This window comes from Neophocaena asiaeorientalis, unplaced genomic scaffold, assembly GCF_003031525.2.
Source record: "Neophocaena asiaeorientalis asiaeorientalis breed wild unplaced genomic scaffold, Neophocaena_asiaeorientalis_V1.1 scaffold16, whole genome shotgun sequence".
Classification (NCBI taxonomy): domain Eukaryota; kingdom Metazoa; phylum Chordata; class Mammalia; order Artiodactyla; family Phocoenidae; genus Neophocaena; species Neophocaena asiaeorientalis.
Window position 1 is genome coordinate 1255882 of NW_020175446.1, and position 20945 is coordinate 1276826.

The 20945-nt window shown below is 39.4% G+C and overlaps 1 protein-coding gene across 1 annotated transcript in view; it reads right to left on the minus strand.

Annotated features, from left to right (window-relative positions):
- CSMD1 (CUB and Sushi multiple domains 1) overlaps positions 1-20945 on the minus strand; it is a 1745896-nt gene that overhangs the window by 300218 nt on the left and 1424733 nt on the right. The window contains exons 19-21 of the mRNA XM_024768064.1: positions 17505-17693; positions 4869-4985; positions 3173-3388 (exon numbers count right to left, since the gene is read on the minus strand). Of these exons, the coding sequence (XP_024623832.1) occupies positions 3173-3388; positions 4869-4985; positions 17505-17693 (522 nt within the window). The remainder of the gene's footprint in view (positions 1-3172; positions 3389-4868; positions 4986-17504; positions 17694-20945) is intronic.

A 20945-nucleotide genomic window follows, 5' to 3' on the forward strand; every position in this document is an offset into this window, starting at 1 on the left:
CTCATCTTTGCACCAAAATGTCCTGCCCCAGCTAAAACCTAGTACCTTCTTTCTGTGCAGCTACACTCATTTCCCAGCTTACCCAGCCCCACGTCTTTAAATTTTGTGTATTTATTGATGAACTTCAATTATTTTTTTCCTGACTTGACCCTCTCTGTGAACTCAAGACTCTTGACAACCCCTCTTGGATATATACCTACAACTTCCCAAAGCAAAATTTTATATTTTTCCTCCCAAACCTGCTTCAGTCCCCGTGTTTGCCACGTGAAGCGTGGCATCCTCATTCACAGAGACAAAGACCTTGACCCCTGTCTGTATTTCAGACACATTCGATCCCAGCTGACCTGGTCCACTTCACTCCAGCACCAACCCCACAGCCTCAGCTTCTGCTGTCTCCTGTGGGGCTTACTGTGTAACAGCATCTTACCTAAGATCCTGTGTTAACGTTGGATGTTACTTAGAATGAGTTTTGAAAATGGTCAGATCATGTCCATCCCTGTTCAAATCCCTCCAATGGCTTTGCATAACACAATTCACAGCCAAGGTACTTATATGACCTTCTCAATTACCGGGCTCTGACCACATCGACCTCATTCTTTGACCCTAACCTTGCCTGCACACTCCCACTGCTGCTCTTGCTTCTTCTGAGGACCACGTCCCCTACAGCAGCCTGGCCTGCTCTTTGACTTCTTTGAAATCAAGTGTCAGCTTATCAGATAGACCTACCGTGGCAATTCTCTACACGCCAGCATCTTTTAACTCCTTCACTGTTTTATTCTTTCTGATAGCATCCCCTGTTACTATCTTCCCTACTGGATTACAGGCTCTATGAAGGCAGGCCCTTTGTTTTATTCCCTACTGTGTCTCCAGGGCCTAGAATAATTCTTGGTACCTTGTAGGTGCTCAGCAAACACTCACTGAATTAAAAATAAATAACTAAATAAAAGAATGAGCACTCTGTACTCTTTCCCAGGCACTGATGGTGCAACAACGGGAGAAGACACATGAATAGATCTTCACTGTACAGTGAAGGATACAAATATGGAAAGATAATGTCGGAAGACACACAATTTTGGTATATAAACAGTGTTACGGGAAGGCAGGAGGAACACAATTCTGCTCAAGGAAGAGGAGACGACTGCGAGCAACAGACAGTGCTTGATCTGCATGCAGTTTTGCCTGATGAGGAATGAAAAAGGGTTCGTGTTTTTAATATTTTATTTATTTATTTGGTTGTGTGGGGTCTTAGTTGCGGCAGGGGGGGTCCTTAGTTGTGGCATGTGAACTCTTAGTTGCAGCATGCATGTGGGATCTAGTTCCCTGACCAGGGATCAAACTTGGGCCCCCTGCATTGGGAGCGTGGAGTCTTATCCACTATGCCACCAGGGAAGTCCCTAAAGAAGGGTGTTGAATGAAGAGGAAACCACATCTGTAAAGGCACTAAGTTGTCCAGATTCTCATCTTTTGAAGAGAATGACCAGGAAACTATGTGAATTCACAGAAAGTTGGCATTCAAAAGGTAGTATCAGGGCTTCCCCGGTGGCGCAGTGGTTGAGAGTCCGCCTGCCAATGCAGGCGACACGGGTTCGTGCCCTGGTCCGGGAAGATCCCACATGCCGCAGAGCGGCTGGGCCCGTGAGCCGTGGCCACTGAGCCTGCGCGTCCGGAGCCTGTGCTCCGCAACGGGAGAGGCCACAACAGTGAGAGGCCCGCGTACCGCAAAAACAAAAACAAAAAAGTAGTATCATAGGAGGCATAGGAGAAGGAAGGCTGGAATAGTAAGTGTACACAGAGAGCAGTCAGTAGCGGACACTCAAGATAGACCAGGGAGGGTGGACGGCTCGACCTAAACATACTTGAATAAGGAGCCCTTTCCCCCCATATTTCCATTAGTATCTACGGCGACACTGACTGGGAGACATAACTGAGAAATGCCCCTTTAATAAACCTTCCAGAAAAGACAGAAATAAACTGGACTAACAAGGAAAAAAATCCGGATATAACAGCATACTGATTTTGTACAGATATGAGAACAGTCTCCAAAAGGGCAAATGCTTCAGTTGCATAATAAAGTGGTTACTTATTTGGGCACAAAGAATAAACTCCATTGTGTTAGCGTCACTGGCAATTGTTCACAGCCCAGTTTCAAGGCAACGTGCCTGCAGATGAAATGATTCCTTTAGCATATCTAAAGAATACATTTCCTTTAGAATCAGCTTTGCAATCAAAGGTGTATTTTGTCTTTAAAAGGACTGTCTGAGCATGTGTGTGACACAGTCTTGATGAAAGCGATTCCTTGTGTAAGCTTTATAGATTGTCTTCTACTGGTTTTGACCAAATGAATTGTTCTGCATGTTCAAAAAGTGATGCCAGTTTAGTCTTAATATTTAAAAATATTTTTAAACTGCCCCAAAGAGCTACAAAGACCCAGAAAAGTGTGTTTTGTTGTGTCTGTTGTTTGTCTGCTTGTTTTTTAGGGAGTTTACGAAAGGAGTCAGCTTCAGAGTTGCACTCTGACTTTTGTAATCAAAAGACTCCTTGTAGCTGTGTAGCTTGTAGCTGTGTGCTGGGAGTCATGGAATTAAGAAAGAAATATCTTAATACCATTCTTAGCATCATTCAAATTAAACAATTTAACCCATACAAATAATTCCTGAAACAACATAAATCCCTCACAAATATTATCTATGTTTTATAATTAAAAGTGAAAATGTTTTTTAATTTTGGAGTATCATTTTGCTGCCATGTATGATGGCATTAAAGTCAATAAGAAGCTCATCCTCGACTGCATGTGTTCATACTTTTTTTCACTCTAAAGGTGGTTCTCAGTACAAGTATGGCATCTCCTGGAAGGTAGGATTCAAAATAATCAGACCACAGCTAATTCTGAGTATGTCTCCCAACAAGGACAGCTTCCTCAGAGATTTTGATAGAACTGATAACAAGAGAGACTGAAGAGATAGTGATATTAGCAAATTTGGGGGGATGAGAATTTACAGTCAATGTGAGGCATGGTGTCTTGTGGACGCCAGGCTGCTGCCCTTGCATCTCAACTCCTCCTCCACCCAACTAGAGCTTCTCAATGGTTGGCCATTTACGTGTAAACACACACACACACACACACTCGCTCACACAAACGGTACAAGTATTGCCAGAGAAGACCCCAACATACCTGAAAATGTGATATTGAAGCCCTCGTAGGAAATCGAAAAGTCTGATATAAACCGAAGCTGGGCGGTGAAGTTTCCAAACAAACCTGCCTTAATGGTGTGGGGCAGCACCGACCCTGTGAGCCTGGCCACTGGCTCCGAGAAACTCCCGTCCTCTGTGATGAGTAAGTAGTCGTGGGAGCTCTCCAGGTGGAAGGTGTGGAAGATCATCTGAACCCCTGAGAGACAGAGAGATGGAGGTAGTGAGAGAGACACAGAGAGATAGACAGAAAGAGAGAGATGAGAGAGAGACAGAGAGAGGGAGAGAGGGGGGCAAAGGGGGGCATTGGCAGAGTTAACCGTTGGGGAAAAGAATTTCTTCTGGGCTTAGAGACATAAAAGTCTTGAATCAAAAGAAAATCTTAAAATGCAACCTTAATTTTGAAGTTTGAAAGAAAAATACAGAGAATGGGTAGAAGAAGGAATAAACAGAAAAAACAAATGCTTCAACATATATAAGTACAGATACAGATAAAGGTTAGACACAGGAATACAGAGATAGCTGTATCAACAGGTCCAGGTATAAATGCATAATAAAACTCAGCAGGAGGGTCACAATGGACTGTGTGCAGCCCCTTAGGGAAAGCATTTGCCCCTGAGGGGCGAAGGACAAGATCACTTTCCCATTTATAGTAAACACGTGTCCTTTAGAAAATCTAGGCTTGGAGGTCTAATACTGAAACTTACACAAGTGAGCAAAGACCATTTTGAAATGATATTTTATGTGATCCTTTGTGCATGTGTTCTCATTGTAACTATACCCGCAAAGTATTATTTCTGAATTCCTATACATAATGAATAAATTTAACCATGACTAGGTCCTTTTTAATACAAATACTTATTTTCATGATGACAAAACCTTGGTTGCTCATTATTTGTTTATTCTTAATTTCCTTCAAGGCCAAGTTTTTCTTAACATGTATTCATGATGGCGGAGTGTAAGATAGTGTATATAATAAAACATGTCAATTTAACATTAAGTTGAGCTCAAATTTAAGTGGAAAGACAAAATCTACATAATGTTTATGTGAGAAAAATTCCAAATTATCTTCTTGAAAATGACAAGTTTACTCATACGAAAAAGACTCAGAGTATAGTCCCAAATGCAATGTCTATAAACTGTATTTCTTACACAAAATTCAAATGTTTCTGGTTTTCACTCCACTTGTTTATAAAATGAGGATAATGAAATCTACTCCATAAATCAACACTGGATTATGTGAAGATAAATTATTCATTATATGTAATAATACCGGGTACACTTAGAACACAAGCCAAGTATAAAAATGTATCCTAGATTTATCACAGCAATGAGACGCTTAATTTCTTATTTCCCTTTATTTAAGCACTAGTCATATTTTATTTAATGCATGCCTCTTTTCCTTACCATTACACCTAATTTTCAAGCTTATGTTCACAAGCATAAATTCAAGTCATCTGATCAATACAGAATAAGACAAGAAATCTACTTCTGCTTGAAAGCACCAATAATTTAAAGATGATTTTTCTTCTAAAATCTTATTAAAAATCAAAATTAGCAATCAAAATATACATGAGGAAATTAGTTATCTTATTTGTTCACACATGAATATTTTTTTCTTTCTTCCCATGTTTGTATCTAGTTACTTTGTATATTTGAAATCTACGTAATATCCTTACCCTTTCCATGAGACACCTCAATGGTCCATGTACAGTTTAGAGAGTTTGGGTAAAAATCTGGAAACCCAGGAGAAAGAACTGTTCCACTCTTTCCATGGATGTATCCTCCACAGAGGGCTTAAAATAATAAGGAAATATCATTGTAGTATTAAAGTTTCACAATGATTGCTACACAAAATACTTTTAAAGTGCCATTTAATTTACACAAAGACTAAAAGAATATTTAAGATCACCTCCATGTAAAATAAAATGGAACAACAACTTTATTTTACTTGAAATATACCAGTTGATATACAGTGTCCTAAACAGTACAAAACCTGGAAAAATCAGACAGGCTAAGGTAAAACAGCCGAAGAAGAACCCTCCTGTGGCAGTTAATTTTATGTGTCAACTTGACTGGGCCACAGGATGCCCAGACGTTTGATCCGACGTTATTCTGGGTATGTCTGTGAGGATGCTCCTGGATGAGATGAACACAGGAAAAGGTGGACTGAGTAGAGCAGGTTGCCCTCCCCAGTGGGGGTGGGCCTCGTCCAACAGGCTGAAGGCCTGAAGAGGTCAGAAAGGCTGAACATCTCAAAACTAAGATGGAACACATCTTGCCTGATGGCTTTCAAACTGGGACATCATCTTCATTCCTATCTTCAGACTAGAATTGAAGCATCAGCTCATTCTGAGTCTTGAGGCTGCTGGACTTCAAACTGGAATTTACACCATTGGCCTCCCTGGGCCCCAACTGGCTGACTACAGATCTTGGGACTTGAAAGCCTCTATAATCATGTGAGCGACTTCCTTATAATAAATCTATCTATATACCTATATCTATATCTGCATCTCTATCTATACCTTATTGATTCCATTTCTCTAGAGCTGCTGGTCTTCTCAGTAGCACTTCACTAAGTTTAAATCCTTCACATCAATATATGCCCTTTTCAATATGCCGCAGAGACTCATTTTTGAAGGAAGAAAAAGAAAGTTATACATAATCACTCGAAGGGGAAAGTCACGACATTTAGGGAATCAGTGCAATATGGAGGTTTAAGTGCTCAGACCCTGATATCAGAAAGCAATGTGTTCAGACGCTCACGTGTCTCTGGCTCTGTGATCTTTGGCAAGTGGCTTGCCCTCCCTCCTTTACAGGTGTCTTATCTTGAAAGTGAAAATAGTGTTAAAAGCCATCTCTTAGGGTAGGTGTTTATAATGATTGCCTTTGTAGAACACAATTTACAGGGCCCCATATGTATCACATACCCAAGGCGTTAGCTAATGATAATTATTATTAGAGCTTTAATATATCAATAATTTAAAATTTGAGTAAATTCTATATGCCTTAATTTTGCAAACATTTGAATGGGGATGTTTGTCTTTTCTTTCATATCTTAAGTCCTATCAAGCTTTTCAGAATGTTAGAGCTGAACTGAAAAAGGAATCAAAGCTGATGGAATCAGTACAGGGGGAGGCTGGGGGTAGGAAAGGTGACTCAGGTTCAGCTGTGATTCAGTCTCCAGGTCCTCTGGGCCCCTAATCCCTGCATCGTTCAAGGGTCTGCTGCAATATGAACATCCTGAACGGTGTGTCATAAAAGCTAGGTCCACGAATAATACTTGCAAAAGAATTAGCTAATTTGTAGAAGACGTGATTTTTCTCATCATCCTCAGTCAGTGTGTAATTTTAAGGAAACATAATATCTTTGAATATGCAAACCAAATGGGAAGAGCTAGGTAAAAATTAGCAAAATAGAAACTTTTAAAATGAGTTCTAGAATAATTTAACAGTTTAAAGTGTTCACATCTTAAAATTACATTGATTCATCTTCTTATGAAGATGGTAACATTAACATAGCATTTAAAATTAGTTTATTCACAAATAGTTACTGAGCACCCACTATTTATGAGCAAAATGGACAGAAGTCTCTGCCCTGGCAGAGTATACATTCCAGTTGAAGAAGAGAGAATATGATATGAAGAGCTGAGTCTATACCATGTTGGAAGATGGTGCATGTCAGAGAAGAAATCTAAGAAGGAAAGAACGGGATATTCTAAGATGGGTGTGGAGTTGGGGGCAGCATAAATGGGGTCAGGGGGAAGCCTTACTGAGGAAGTGGCCTGTGAAGAAGGACTTGAGACAGAAGGAGGAAGTACTTGATAATCTGGGGAAAAACTTGGGGGGAGAGGAAACAGCAAAGACAAAGGCCCAGAGCTAGAGTGGGCTGCTGGGTTGGGGGGAGGGCAACAGGTCTGGGAGGGTAAGGATGGAGGGCTCAGGGGAGCCAGGTTTAAAGGGGCAGATCCCGTCCAGGCCTTGGCATGTGTCTCAGTGAGATGAAGGACCACCCGAGGCTCCTGCACAGAGGATGACTCGGGCCAACTCGGACTTCAGCCTGAGCGCTAGGCCGCTGTGTGAGGATGTGGTTGGGCGGCAGACAGTGAAACAGACAAGATTCTGGACCAGAACGTCAGCAGCAGAGGTGGTGGGAAGTGGTCAGAACCTGGCCATATTTGGAAGGTAGAGCCAATAGGATTTTCTTGTCAGTGAGATGTGGGTGCCATGAAGAAAAAGGAAGATTTGGGGATGATTGTGAGGTTTTAAAGGCTAAGTGTGAAAAAAGATGCAGAAAAACTTTGGGAGAATCAGGTTTTGAAAGTAAATCAGTTCAGTTTTGGATACACGAGCTCGAGGCCTACTAGACATCCATGTAGAATGGTTGGTGTTGCAATTGGATACACAAGTCTCAATCCCATGAGAGAGGTCTGACCGAGGGGTAGAAAGATGACATCATCTCAACACTGTGAATGCAGGTGTAGATAAAAAGACTAAAACCTGGGATATTCTTATGAAAGACAAACGTCCTGTTTTTCAAAAGTTTACTTTCTAGTGGGCAAGGCAAATAATTTATAAAAATATAGCGAAGGATGACTTATTCTAAGAACAAGAATCTTGTTCTCTAAACTCAAAGGCAGTCTAGGTGATGAGAGTACGGTGAGGCTGGCGAAGCAGCAAAGTGATGGACACACGACCCCGCAGTTGTTCACTCCCAGGATGATGAACACTGAGTAAGCCATGAAAGGATGGAGGGAAGGTAGACGGTCAGAGTCAGCCCAGTGTTAACAGTTCGCTCTGTGACAGGGCAGTGGCTGCCAATTTACTGTAAGGTCCTTGGGTTCCTAGTGGTCTGTTAAGTAGAGTCCTCGCACTATGGATTCTGTAGTTATCAACTTCTATCATTCCCATCCTGCCCCGGCACCGTCTCGGATCCTGCACAAAGTCTTCCAATGAATTCAAGTCTGCAAACAAGGCAGTCATTGCTTCAAAGAACCAACAACGTGGCTTTAATGCTTGTTTGTAAGCGTCCGCGCCGCCTGGACTGGAGGAGGCAGGAGCTGAGGCTCCCGCACGCGGAGGCGTTGGTGCGGGCGGAGGGCCCAGGTGCGGCGGACTCTTCTCTCCCTGGAAAACACTGGCTGCCCTGCGCCACCTGCTCTAACCGGACACCTGGCGGCTTGCAGATTCACGTTTCCGGCCCTGACTTCCTTCTCAAACGCAGCAGAATTACAGACAGCTGTTTAAGTATCTCAGAATGACACCCTTGGGTCCCTTCCCCCCCGCCACCAGCCGCATCTCCACGATGACGCCTCCATCCGCTCCCCACTTGTGGAACGCCCTGTAACTGGCGTGTTTCGGGTCATTTTTGTCTGACTTCCTGCTCCCTTACTCTTGTCTCTTCCTTGAAGAGATTAACACGAGAAAGCATACGGTCGGTACACTGTCGGATTTGTTTCTTTTCTCTTTCCCCATTACTTCCTTAAACTACTATAAAGTTCTACTTAAAGCAAAAACTTAATGGGGTTACTTTCCATTTCAAATTATTCGTGGACTCCCCATGCCCTACAGAAGTCATTGATTTTATTCATTCATTCATTTATACTGGAATCCTTTCCTCAAAAGAACTCTTACAGGGAACCCTACAATAACAGACGGGGATAATCAGAGCTGTTCAGTTGAAGCAGCCCTGCCACCGTCCTCGGTTCCACCTCAAAGAAACCCCTGGGGCCCCCCTGCAGGAACACAGAACAGGGCAGTCTCAAATCTCTCACCCACAGAATTGGGGCCTTGCTCACAGGACTAGCATGAAAGGCCTCTGAACTACCTTTGATCAGCATCTACTCTCAGCAAATACATTTCTATCCTCCAAATCCTCCAGGCCCTCTTTATGCCTTTATGCCTTATTCTATTTCTTCACTTTCAATCTTTTCTTTCCTCTCAACCTTACTATTAGAGATGCATGAGGAAAGCTGCCTTCAAAGCCTTTCAAGATTCCAAATTTTTTATCTCTTTATTCTCAATCATTTTTCCTGAGTCTAATAAAGCATTTACTTCATTGGATGACTTAAAAAATAAGTCTTTCTTCTGTCTCTTCTAATAGATTATGAACTTGTCAACTGTGTGCCTACAAATACAGTAGTTTTCCAATAAATACTTGTGGAAAGGGTAAAGAGTTTACAAAAATATTTATTTAATGAAGAAATTTTTCCAAAGTTTTCCTTGCATTTGTCTTTCACCAAATAAAAGGAGGTCATTTTATTGCAATGTTCACTTTGCTTCTTCAAACCCTGAGTATCTAAAGCATAAATAGAAAAAAATGCAGCAATGCTATGATGTGAGAGATATTGATAGAGTTTACCTTTTTCCAGGGTGATATGAAATATTATAATTCTGATTTCTTCTTTCCTTTCTGAGAGCTATGAATTTTTAAAGGTTTAAATATGCTATTGATGTATCATTTGTCACAATAAAAACCCATGGGGTTTAAGAGATTGCTTACGATTTGCAAAGGCAACAAGAACAGTTCTTAAGGTGAAATGAAAACAGTCAACCGTGACTGACTAAAACTCTCGTATCAAACTCTAAAATCTCCCAAAGTTTGCAGATTTATTAATAGCTTTTCATCAAACATTTATTATTAGCTGAGATAGGTTCCAATGAAGCATAAGCAAAGCAAATAGTTTATGTTACCAATCTCATTAGAGAGGTTAAACTCCAAATTTACATAAATTTCAACTGGGAGACAACAACAGATAAAATGCACAAGATAAAATGCATTTTCTATGGAAAACAAACAGCATCTCAGACATCTGCGAAGCACAGAAGGCCCTTTGCAGTCTGTTGCCACACCATTTCTCCTAGATAATTTCCTTCTGATCATTCTTTTCATTTTCCATTCACTCTCCATCACTAACCCTGCAGGAGTTTGCAGAATGTTCCATGTCAATCAACTCAGGTGAGTTTGCTCATTTCCTCTGCCTAGAATGCTTCTTCGCATGTTGGCTACTTTGGGAACTTCTACTCATCACTGGAATCCCAGCCCAAGGGTTGTATTTTAGATGAGTTCTTCAATTCCTATTCTCTAGGAGCTTGAATTTAAACTGAGAAGACTGTATTAAATGATTAAATATGCATGTGTATATATGTATATACTATGGTCTGAATGCTTGTATCCTCGAAACTCACATTGAAATCAAAAAGCCTGATGTGATGGTATCAGGGGTGGGGCCTCTGATGTGATCAGGTCATGAGGGCTGAACTCTCATTAATGGGATCAGTACCCTGATAAAAGACGCCCCACAGAGCTTCCCTGCCCCTTCCACCATGAGATGACTCACTGAGAAGATGGCTGTCTGCAACCCAAGAAGGGCCCTCCCAAAAAGTCAATCATGCTGGCACCGTGAACTTGGAGTACCACCATCCACAACAGTGAGAGATAAATTCTGTTGTTTATAAGCCTCTCAGCCTGTAGCATGTGGTTATAGCAGTCCAAATGAACTAAGACTATATATGATTAGATTAATTATACATTTTAAAGTTAAACTTTATGGAACTGCAAATAAGGAGAAATGGATGTCAGGAAAGTTAGTAGTGCTGGCGACTTGGAGCAATTCCAGAAGAATTCTGGTGAAGGCTGAGGGCAACCTGGCCTTGGCGGATAAGGATGACTCAGGTAATGAAATGCCCAGGTTGCCGGCTAGACAGAAGTAGAAAATAATCTTGGATAGCCATTAAAATATTTAAACAAAGTAAGTTGCCAGTGGTAAATCAAGAATACACAGAGAGTATTTTAACATGTATATGTTGTTCTCTTTTGAGAAGAATCCATTCAAAGTCAAAATGAAAAATCTCAGATGGGTCAGGATCAGGATAAGACTCTCACTTTACCTGTCAGTTTTCTTCACCAAATCAAGAATCTAGCTAATTTGATGACTGGTGTGTCTTCTATGATGAACTAGGTGCCATTTCCCACCTCTGTAGAATGGTGGAGTCATGATCAGAGGACTTTACATTTTCAATCTCTCCAGCTCAGGCTGAAAAGTTTGCAATGAAAATCACTGGAGAAGCCTCATTTTAGTAGACGCTCAACTGGCCTACCTCAAATTCAAGTTGTAAAAAAGAGAGCAGCTGGTATGTGCTCTATTTCTAAATTCCATTTTTAGCTCTAGTCCAAAAGGAACAATCAAAACTGCACAATAATATCCAATGAAGCCATGCGTTTGTATATAATGTAAATATTTCAATAGAATTAGTCATATGATTAACTTACCACAAATTTTGGATTAAGTGATATATTGATTGATGTTCAGTTATGTGTGAATAACACTGAAGTATTTTAAGGGTTAGGCCCTTACCATACTTAGTGTTCTTAGTACAACTGTTGTTAATAAAGAAGTCTAAATAAGGAGTAAATATTTTGGTATAGTACTGATATTTATGACATTCTCGAGTTTTACAAATTTTTCATTAGTCCAGTAGCTAGTAGCCTTCTGACACTCTCTAGTAGTCATAAGCATGAATTGTATTTACTTTTTTATTATTAGAGTTCTAATACAAAAATAAAACAGGTAATAAGAATTCAAATAACACCATAAAATGGAGAGCTAAAAAAGTCTCTCTTCATTCTCCCCGATAGCCTACTAATCTCCCCAAAGGAAAGCATTATAGCTATAACTTTAGAATATCTATTTCCAGTCACTTTCTATGCATATACTGTGAGTGTGTCTGTAATTACCTATGTGTACGTGCTCATATACATGACACACATTGTTCTGTGACTTGCTTTTTCTTTCCTTCAAAGAGTGTTATTATTTAAGTTTCCTAGTAATAGTGTATAATGAACATGCAGATCCCTAATCCCACAATGATACAGTAATAGAGTAATATGACCTTTCTACTTTTTTTGCAAATGCAACAAGGGAGGAAAACTATTGTGTTTTATTTGCATTTTCCTGATTCCTAGTCAGAATGGGCATATTTTAAACCATTTTTTGACCTTTTGTGTACTTCTGTGAATCGCCTATGTGTGTGTTTCCCCCACAGACCTCTTGCTTTGTTCGTGTTGTTGTTCTTCTCCCATTCATTTACAGGACACAGTTATTTGGAATCATATTACATGGACAGTGCAATTATTTTCTGTAATCTGACCCTTTTCTTTTACCTTTTAAAATTTTTAATGGAACTTTTAATTTGTATATAGTGAAATGTAAATGTTTTTTATTATTTCTATATTTCTTTAGAAGGTTTTCCAAGAATTAAAAAGTAAAATTTCTCAAGGAACAAACAAAAGGACAAAACCAATGACTCATGCTTAGTCACTTGTGTGACAAAATAGTGCATCAGAGAAGAGACAGTATGATCTTTCCAATAAATAACACTGTCTCAACTGGAAAGCCCTACTGGGGAAAAAAAATGGATCTAGACACTACGTATTAACTTAACAAAAAATTAGACAGATTTAAAGTATATATTTGAAATTTAAAATAAATTAGTGTTTGCTTTCAGGCGTGATGAAAACGTTCTTAATCACAGTGATGGTTTCATGGATGCATACATACCTCAGAACATATTAAATTTTTAACATTAAACAGGCAGTTTATAGAATTTTAATTATATCTCAATAAAGCTTTAAAAGTTTTAAAGTTTTCTGAAAGAAAACAATAGAATATCATTATGACGCTGCAGGTAGCAAGGCTTCTTAAACACTACCTGTAAAGCACCAACCACCAATGAATTCACTGAACAATTAGACTACTTTAAACTGAAAACATTCTATTCATCAAAAAGAGACCAAGATCCATCTACGTCTCTACCAATGACCCAATTTCATTCCTTTTTATGGCTAATATTCCATTGTATATATGTACCACATCTTCTTTATCCATTCATCTGTCAATGGACATTTAGGTTGCTTCCATGACCTGGCTATACTGTAAATAGTGTTGCAATGAACATTCGGGCGCATGTGTCTTTTTGAATTATGGTTTTCTCAGGTTATATGCCCAGTAGTGGGATTGCTGGGTCATAACTTAGAGACTGTCATACAGAGGGAAGTAAGTCAGAGAGAGAAAAACAAATATCGTATATTAATGCATATATGTGTAATCTAGAAAAACGGTACAGATGAACCTGTTTGTAAGGCAGAAATAGAGACACAGACATAGAGAACAAATGTATGGACACCAAGGGGGGAAAGGGGAGGTGGGATAAATTGGGAGATAGGGATTGACATATATACAGTAATATGTATAAAATAGATAACTAATGAGAACCTGCTATATATAGCACAGGGAGCTCTACATAATGCTCTGTGGTGACCTAAATGGGAAGGAAATCCAAAAAAGAGGGAATATGTGTATACATATAACTGATTCACTTTGCTGTACAGCAGAAACTAACACAACATTGTAAAGCAACTACACCCCAATAAAAAGATTTTAAAAATTTAAAAACAAAGATCAAGAAGAGGAGGAAGACAGAGACAGAGTGAGAGAAAACATTCACCATGCGTCGATCCAACAAAGGAGTGGTCTCCAAATATACAAACAATGCTTACAATTCAATAAGAAAAAGGTATGTTACCCAGTATAAATAGGAGGGAAAAACAAGTGTTTCGCGGAGTAGGATATACCCTTGGCCAAAAAAGCATGAAAGGGTGCTCAAAATAACTCAAATTTCATACAGCGTATCATGGAATAAAACATGGTGGTATATTTATACAATAAAACATAGATGACAAGAATGAAGGAAGTGCAGCTAAATGTCATGACTTGGATGATGTCACAAGTGTATGACTGAGTGGAAGAAGCGGGACACAGCAAAGTACACATCCTGTATGATTTCCTTTACATAGAATCTTTAGAGGATCAAGGGAGCAGTAGCCTTTGTAGGGCAGTGACTGGGAGGGGACTCCTGAGGTGCTGGTCACGTTCATGTACTGATCTGTGTGGTCTTAATCTTATACAGATGTGTTTCTTGTGGGAAAACTCACTGAGCTTATATTTGTGTAAATAAATAAATATTCAATAAAAGGTTGTCTTAATAATATTTGACTAATTGTCACATAATGATTTGAAGTTCTGAATCTTTGTTTCTATCTTTAATGTGTAACTTTGATTTACTTTTTTAACATTTTAAACCCCACTCAGATATCCCATTTGACCAACATTATTTATTAAATATGTCATCCCCTCTCGCTGATTTGGAATAATTTTCATAAATTAAGTTCCTATATGGGCACAGATACGTTACTAGGATCCCTATGCTGTATCATTAATCTGTTTCTGTATTTCTGCACTGATTTCATATTGTTTTAATCAATCATTAATTTTCAGTATTCTTTGATACTAGGTAGTGTAGCCCTTCCTTATCTTTCTTAAAAATACGTATTTCTTAGCTGTTTGCAGCCTTTACCCTTCTGGATTAATTTTTAAATGTCTATAAATTTCTACAAAAAAACCAAATTAATTTTAATTAGATTTGATTGAACTTTAAACTCTATTTGTAGAAAATCTGTACATTTAAATTTCATTCTTCCCATGTAGAAACATAATATGTATTTCCATTTCTAGGTTATTCTTTTGTATTATATTGTAACTTTCTAATTTTTAAAAAATATATGCCTTCATATTTCTTGTTAGATATATTCCTGGCAGTTTTTAGGGGTTTATTTTCTATATATGTATTTTATTATACTTCTAATATGTTATGTTCTTTGTGGAAATCTACTGATTTATGTTTATCCTGAATGCAGTCACATACTGAACCCTTATTATTGCTAATGGTTATATTCTCTTTCTAACATTTATCATTCATATAATTTTCTTAAATTATTGTCTTAGTTAAGATCTTCTGGGCAATGTCAAATAACATTTCTGATACTGAGGAAGTTAGTTGTTCTGTTCTTGAATTTCATGGGACTTTTTGTAATAGTTTACTATTAAGTATGGTATTTTCTACAGGTAGATTCATTTATATTATGGTTCTCTATATATTTGTTAAGGTGATATATTATTTTAGAGTTTATTTAAGGTCTAATATAAAAAAGAATGCAAATAAGGAGACACTTCTTCCTAGAATAATTTACTCATAACTACTGTCTGTAAGTCTTCATCCCTCTTCACCGGCTTTGAAGGAAGCAGTTGGCTCTGATACATCCTCCTGTACGGCAAACGTGGGGCCAAGGTGCTTGTGGTCCATGTTGTAGTTATGCACCTATGTACACCTGGGCAATTTCTGCCACTTTCTTTCATTGAAATATTGTATTGAATATAAAGGGAATTAGGAATATACCTTTTAAAATATTTTTTGATTTAACTATAGTTGATTTACAATACTGTGTTAGTTTCAGGTGTATAGCTTCAGATTCTTTTTCCATTATGATTTATTGCAAGATATTGAATATAGTTCTCTATGCTATACAGTAAATCCTTCCCCTTGTTTTTTATCTATTTTATATACAGTGGTGTGTATCTGTTAATCCCATACTCCTAATTTATCCCTTGCCCCTCTCCTTTTCCCTTTGGTAACTATAAGTTTGTTTTCTATGTCTGTGAGTCTGTTTCTGTTTTGTAAAGTTGATTTGTATCAATTTTTAAGATTCCACATATAAGTGATATGACATTTTCTTTCTCTGCCTGACTTACTTCACTTAGTATGACAGTCTCTAGATCCACCAATGTTGCTGCAAATGGCAATATTGCACTCTTTTTTATGGCTGAGTAGTAAGGAATATACCTTTTGACAATCCTCTACATTTCTACAGGCTGCCCTGCTACAATACATATTTCTATATTAACAGCTCATTTGAGATTGGTAAATAGAAAAGTGGTGTCAACATAATATGACAATTATTTGGGTTCTTACAACATTTTCCCTAGGCAAATACTGGAGTTGATACAGTAGAGTTATAACCTATGGCAGGAAAAGAAAAATGTCTCAGCTTATCTTCTGCACAAAACTGGAACTCTTTCAGATCCCTATTAAGGAAAGTAAAAGTAGGCACATGCACCTAGGGGTCCCTCCCCAGCAGGGCTCACCCCTTGCCTCGCATAGCTAATGCTTCACGTCAGGTTGCATCTCCTTCTGTGGCTTCTGATATGCTGGCCCCATAGATGGAGAGCTCAACCTGCATCTGCTTCTGCCCAGAGGGCAGTGTTCCACTCTCCTGGTTTTGTGGATTCTTCATTCTTCTTGAGACACCCTCCAACCACCGTGTGCTGTCCACCTGCACTTTGCAGTCTTTCTCCCAAAGTACCAGTTATTGTTTGGGTTAACACTCTGGTGACAAAGGTCAAAGGTCTTGAGTGGTCTGTAGCCAAGCGTAATTGTCCCATTAAACCCTGTTATTTTCGGTGAATCATTTTGAAGAAGTCAAGGTTTTTCATGAATATATCAATATATCATCTTTGAGTGGAAATGCCTAAAGTCTATAAAAAGTAATGGAAATGGAAATATATATAATATTTATATGGAAATATATATAAGAATGTATATCTATTATATATATAAAACAGATATATTTTATATATATTTATATATGTATATTCTTCATGGCCTTTGGTCATGAATATAACCACGTGGTTACATTCGTGGCCAAAGGCAAAATCCCTGACACTGTCGCAAATGATCACAAGTAACATATTCGTCCATCTGGCTGTTATAACTATAAACTGCATAGCGTAAAGCTGCATAATACAGTAACACACAATCAACAAGAATGTTATTCATTCTGAGATTTCCAAAAGCAGATCTGTGCAGACAGGGGAAGTGGGTGGTATCACACACACACACACACACACACACACACAAAACCAGTCGGGGGGATCTCCAGAGGAAAGACTTCCCACACCCCTGGGGAAGAGCTCTGCCATAGGGAAGAGTCAGAGGCAACACAGTCCAGGTGTGCAGAGCTGGAGCAAGTTGTCTGATGCCTGGACCGGTTCACAGGAAAATCAGGTCTGACAGGGTGGAACATGCCTACTCATGATGCTGTCTCACGTAGTCTTCAATAAACACCGTGGGTAAGGATGTGTGCATCACTAAGCTCTACAAGCTTGAGTGTCTGGGGATGAAACTGAAGGCCAGCCCATAATTTATGTTCTTCATTTCTAAACAGAAGCTCTGCTTCATAGAGAAGATTTGCCAGGTAAACTTCACATGCTAAATGGCCGTATTTTTAAGGTGTACAAGCTTTCAAATAGAAGGCCCACTTCAGTCATATCCTACCACCCCACAAAACACATGCCACCCAGACTGTTTAAAGAATTGCTATGCACGTCTTCCGGGTTTGCTGCTGTGCTGAGCTCCACCTACCGTCACAGCTGGGCAATGCATGGCTCCACTGGTGGTTCCGCTCACAGACCAGGGGCTCGTCGTCACTCAGTGTATAGCCTGGATTGCAGCTGAAGGTCACTGTGGATTGGATGCCAAAGTGACTGCCGTGCCGATGCCCATTCACAGGGATCCCCGGGTCAAGGCAAGAGTCCGACTCCAGAGTCACACCTGGATGCACAGAAAAAACCATCAGACACGGATCTTCCTGGATTATAGAAAAAAAATATTTGGGCCATAATACATACAAAATATCCCCAGACATCATCAGACCTGGAAAATCATGCCAGTGAATCGATAATCCTTTCATGTGAAAACCAATACATTTTCAAGTACTGGGCCCTGTTTTTTTTGTAGAAAGATGTATATCATTACACTTAGCTACAGATGATAGCTAAGTAGTGCCAATCTTGAATAATTTGCTGACCTCCCTGAATTTTACCTTTTTTCATTTGAAAAGCAATGAACTGTACTAAATAAAGTCGAAGTTTTTCTGTTTTCCATCTCTACCCCTCCCCCTCCCCTTTCCTTTTATATTTGATATACCAAATAGATTTTGGCAGTCATACTTCAACTTTCATATATTTGCATACATCCACCCAAGCCCATACACATAATGCAAATCAAAACTACACTGGAGTTAATTTTCTAAAATTGCATTTCCACATTTCTTTTTTCTTTTAGATTTGTACTTAAGTCAGCCACTTTCAAGATGGCTACAATTAGCCTTTGCTAAAAGATGTTAAAAAGTAAAGTGCTATATAAAGTCAAGTAATGACGATCATGTCATTACAAGAGTTTCTTTTCTCTGTCTCTAACATTTCTCTTTATTTTTAGAATAATATATATTTTAAAAGATGAGGAAACATGGGAATAAGGGAAGAGAATATCATTGTGATGTTTAGGAATGCAAACAGATTAAAAAAAAGACTTGCTGTTGCTATACATAACTCTCCCAGTTATGCTATACATAACTCTCCCATAACTCTCCCAGATTCAAAACACTGCAATTATGGCTTGAAGTATTGAGCGAAAATATTAAAGTATTACCAATATTCAGACTGTTTACTCCCCTAAAATGGTATTTGGGATAATATTTCTGATCACTGTATATGCTTTACCAAAGTTTGAGTGATGTATCTTATGAATATACCTTCCCTCATTAAGTCTTTTTTTTTTTTTTTTTTTTTTGGTTCGCGGGCCTCTCACTGCCCTGGCCTCTCCCGTTGCGGAGCACAGGCTCTGGACACACAGGCTCAGCGGCCATGGCTCACAGGCCTAGCCGCTCTGTGGCATGTGGGATCTTCCCAGACCGGGGCACAAACCCGTGTCCCCTGCATCGGCAGGCGGAGGGGTGAGTTTCTTAAATAAGAAGTGATGTGATTTCTTCTTTAGTGCAGCAACATGTGATCCAATAGGACAGAAACACAAGTAGGATGGCTGAGCCACATTCAAAAATATTCAGTAAGAAATGTGATTTCCAAGACTAGTATAGCTCCTAGGAGGTGACCTTTAAACTCGTGGGATTTGCTGAGTGGTGTGAGTGTCTGTTATTCACCGTGGGCCCCGGGGACCACACCTAATCGTTTATATTCAGCAGGTTGCTCAAGTGGGGTGCCTTGAGGCAACACGGTTTCAGTCTAACCTACAGGGACAGCGTCAGGTAAAGACTTAGTTCAACCATATGGGGCAATGATTCAATCCATGATGCTTATGTAATGAAATGTCGATAAAATCTCTGGACACAGAGGCTCAGATGAGCTTCCCAGGTTGGCAGTAAGCTGTGCATATGTCACAAGTCATGGGTGGGAGGAGGTGACACTGTCCATGACTCAACGAGGACAAGACGCCTGGAAGCTCTGAGTTCGGACCAATCTCAGGGTCTCCCCTCTGTGCCTCTTCCTTCAGCTGGTTCTCATTTGTATCCTTTCCAGTGACAAATGTGACTGTGAGTATAGCAGCTTTCAGTGAGCTCATTGAGTCCTTCTGTCGAATTATCAAACCTGAGGGTCATTTTGGGAACTCCTAGAACTTGCATCTGGTTTCAGAATTGGCAGAAAGAGCAAACTTTGCACTTTGTAGGCCTGTGCTCTTAACCTCACAGGTTAACAGACAGCAGAAAAGACTATCATAGTGAAGTTTTCCAAAGGAAAAAATAAATAAAACAATGAAAAGAGAAAGAGGCAAAGTGAATAAAAAATATAGCATCATTTTTCCCAAGAATTTTTTCTTAAAAATTAGTCATTCTAATATCGTAAAACTAACACACACCTATTACCTTAACAACAGGATATAACTGTCCTGACTTCTTGCAAAGTATGCCAACAAATGCATGCATGCCTTACACCCCTTCCTGAGCTGCAGATATACCAAAAGCAGCATGGCCATCGTTTGCCCCAAGATCCAACACCTACCCTGCTCCTCCCTCTCTGCGCGCGCGCGCACACACACACACACACACACACACACACACACACACACCCCACACACATTCACCTTCTAAGGGAGTGTTTATGAGTTTTCACAACACGCCCAGAGCTTGTACACAGCAATGCCCTGAACACAGCGGGTACATAATAACAGGCTGATTGGTTTTGTAGCCTCAAGATCAATAGCAGAATTTCCTAAAAAGAAGAATCTCTAACAAAGAGATGAATTGGTATCCAGGGTCCTGAAAAACCAGCCAACTAAATTATTCCATTTCATCAAATGACGTCCTGTGATCACTAGACGGTACAGTCACTGCACTGCAGTGAATAACAATAAAAGGAATTACTATTTTAGACAATGTGCGAATGCTGTATTAATTAGTGTCCATAATGAAATTCATAAATTGTAAGGAAATACAAAATGTGTGGGGAAAATAGAGAAACATATCAGAGGAAACCAAAGCGTACAAATTTAAATTTAGAATTCTTTACATGTAAAACTGAACTAATAAATAAGTAAAATCATTAAAGTCATAACCACTTGTTCATACCAACTACACGCCATTATTTATTCATTCATTTATTTTTACAATATAATGGGTGCAAATATTGAGTTTGGAAACGAGCAGATATTGTGATCCTTGGCCCTCCCATTTATTAGACAGGAAAGTCCCCGTGGGGATGACTCCTGAGTGTGGACTTGCCATAGACTGGACTACTAGTTCACCTGGAACCTGCCATGTACAGGAATTCCAAAACAAGATGATGCTGGGGAAGAATGAGTGAAACAGCAAAGGAGGTGATGTGACTCAGGGGATGGGAACTTTAAATAAACTTACATCCAGGGGTGAGGACAGGCAGACAAGCTGCTCTGAAGGAAAAGTAAACAATGCGCTTCGGAGTTTCGCTCAGAGCGTGTCTGCCCTTCTGGTCTCCAGCCCAGACAACACAAAGGAACACTTGGGTCAGTGGATCCTATTGGAGCTGTGAATAT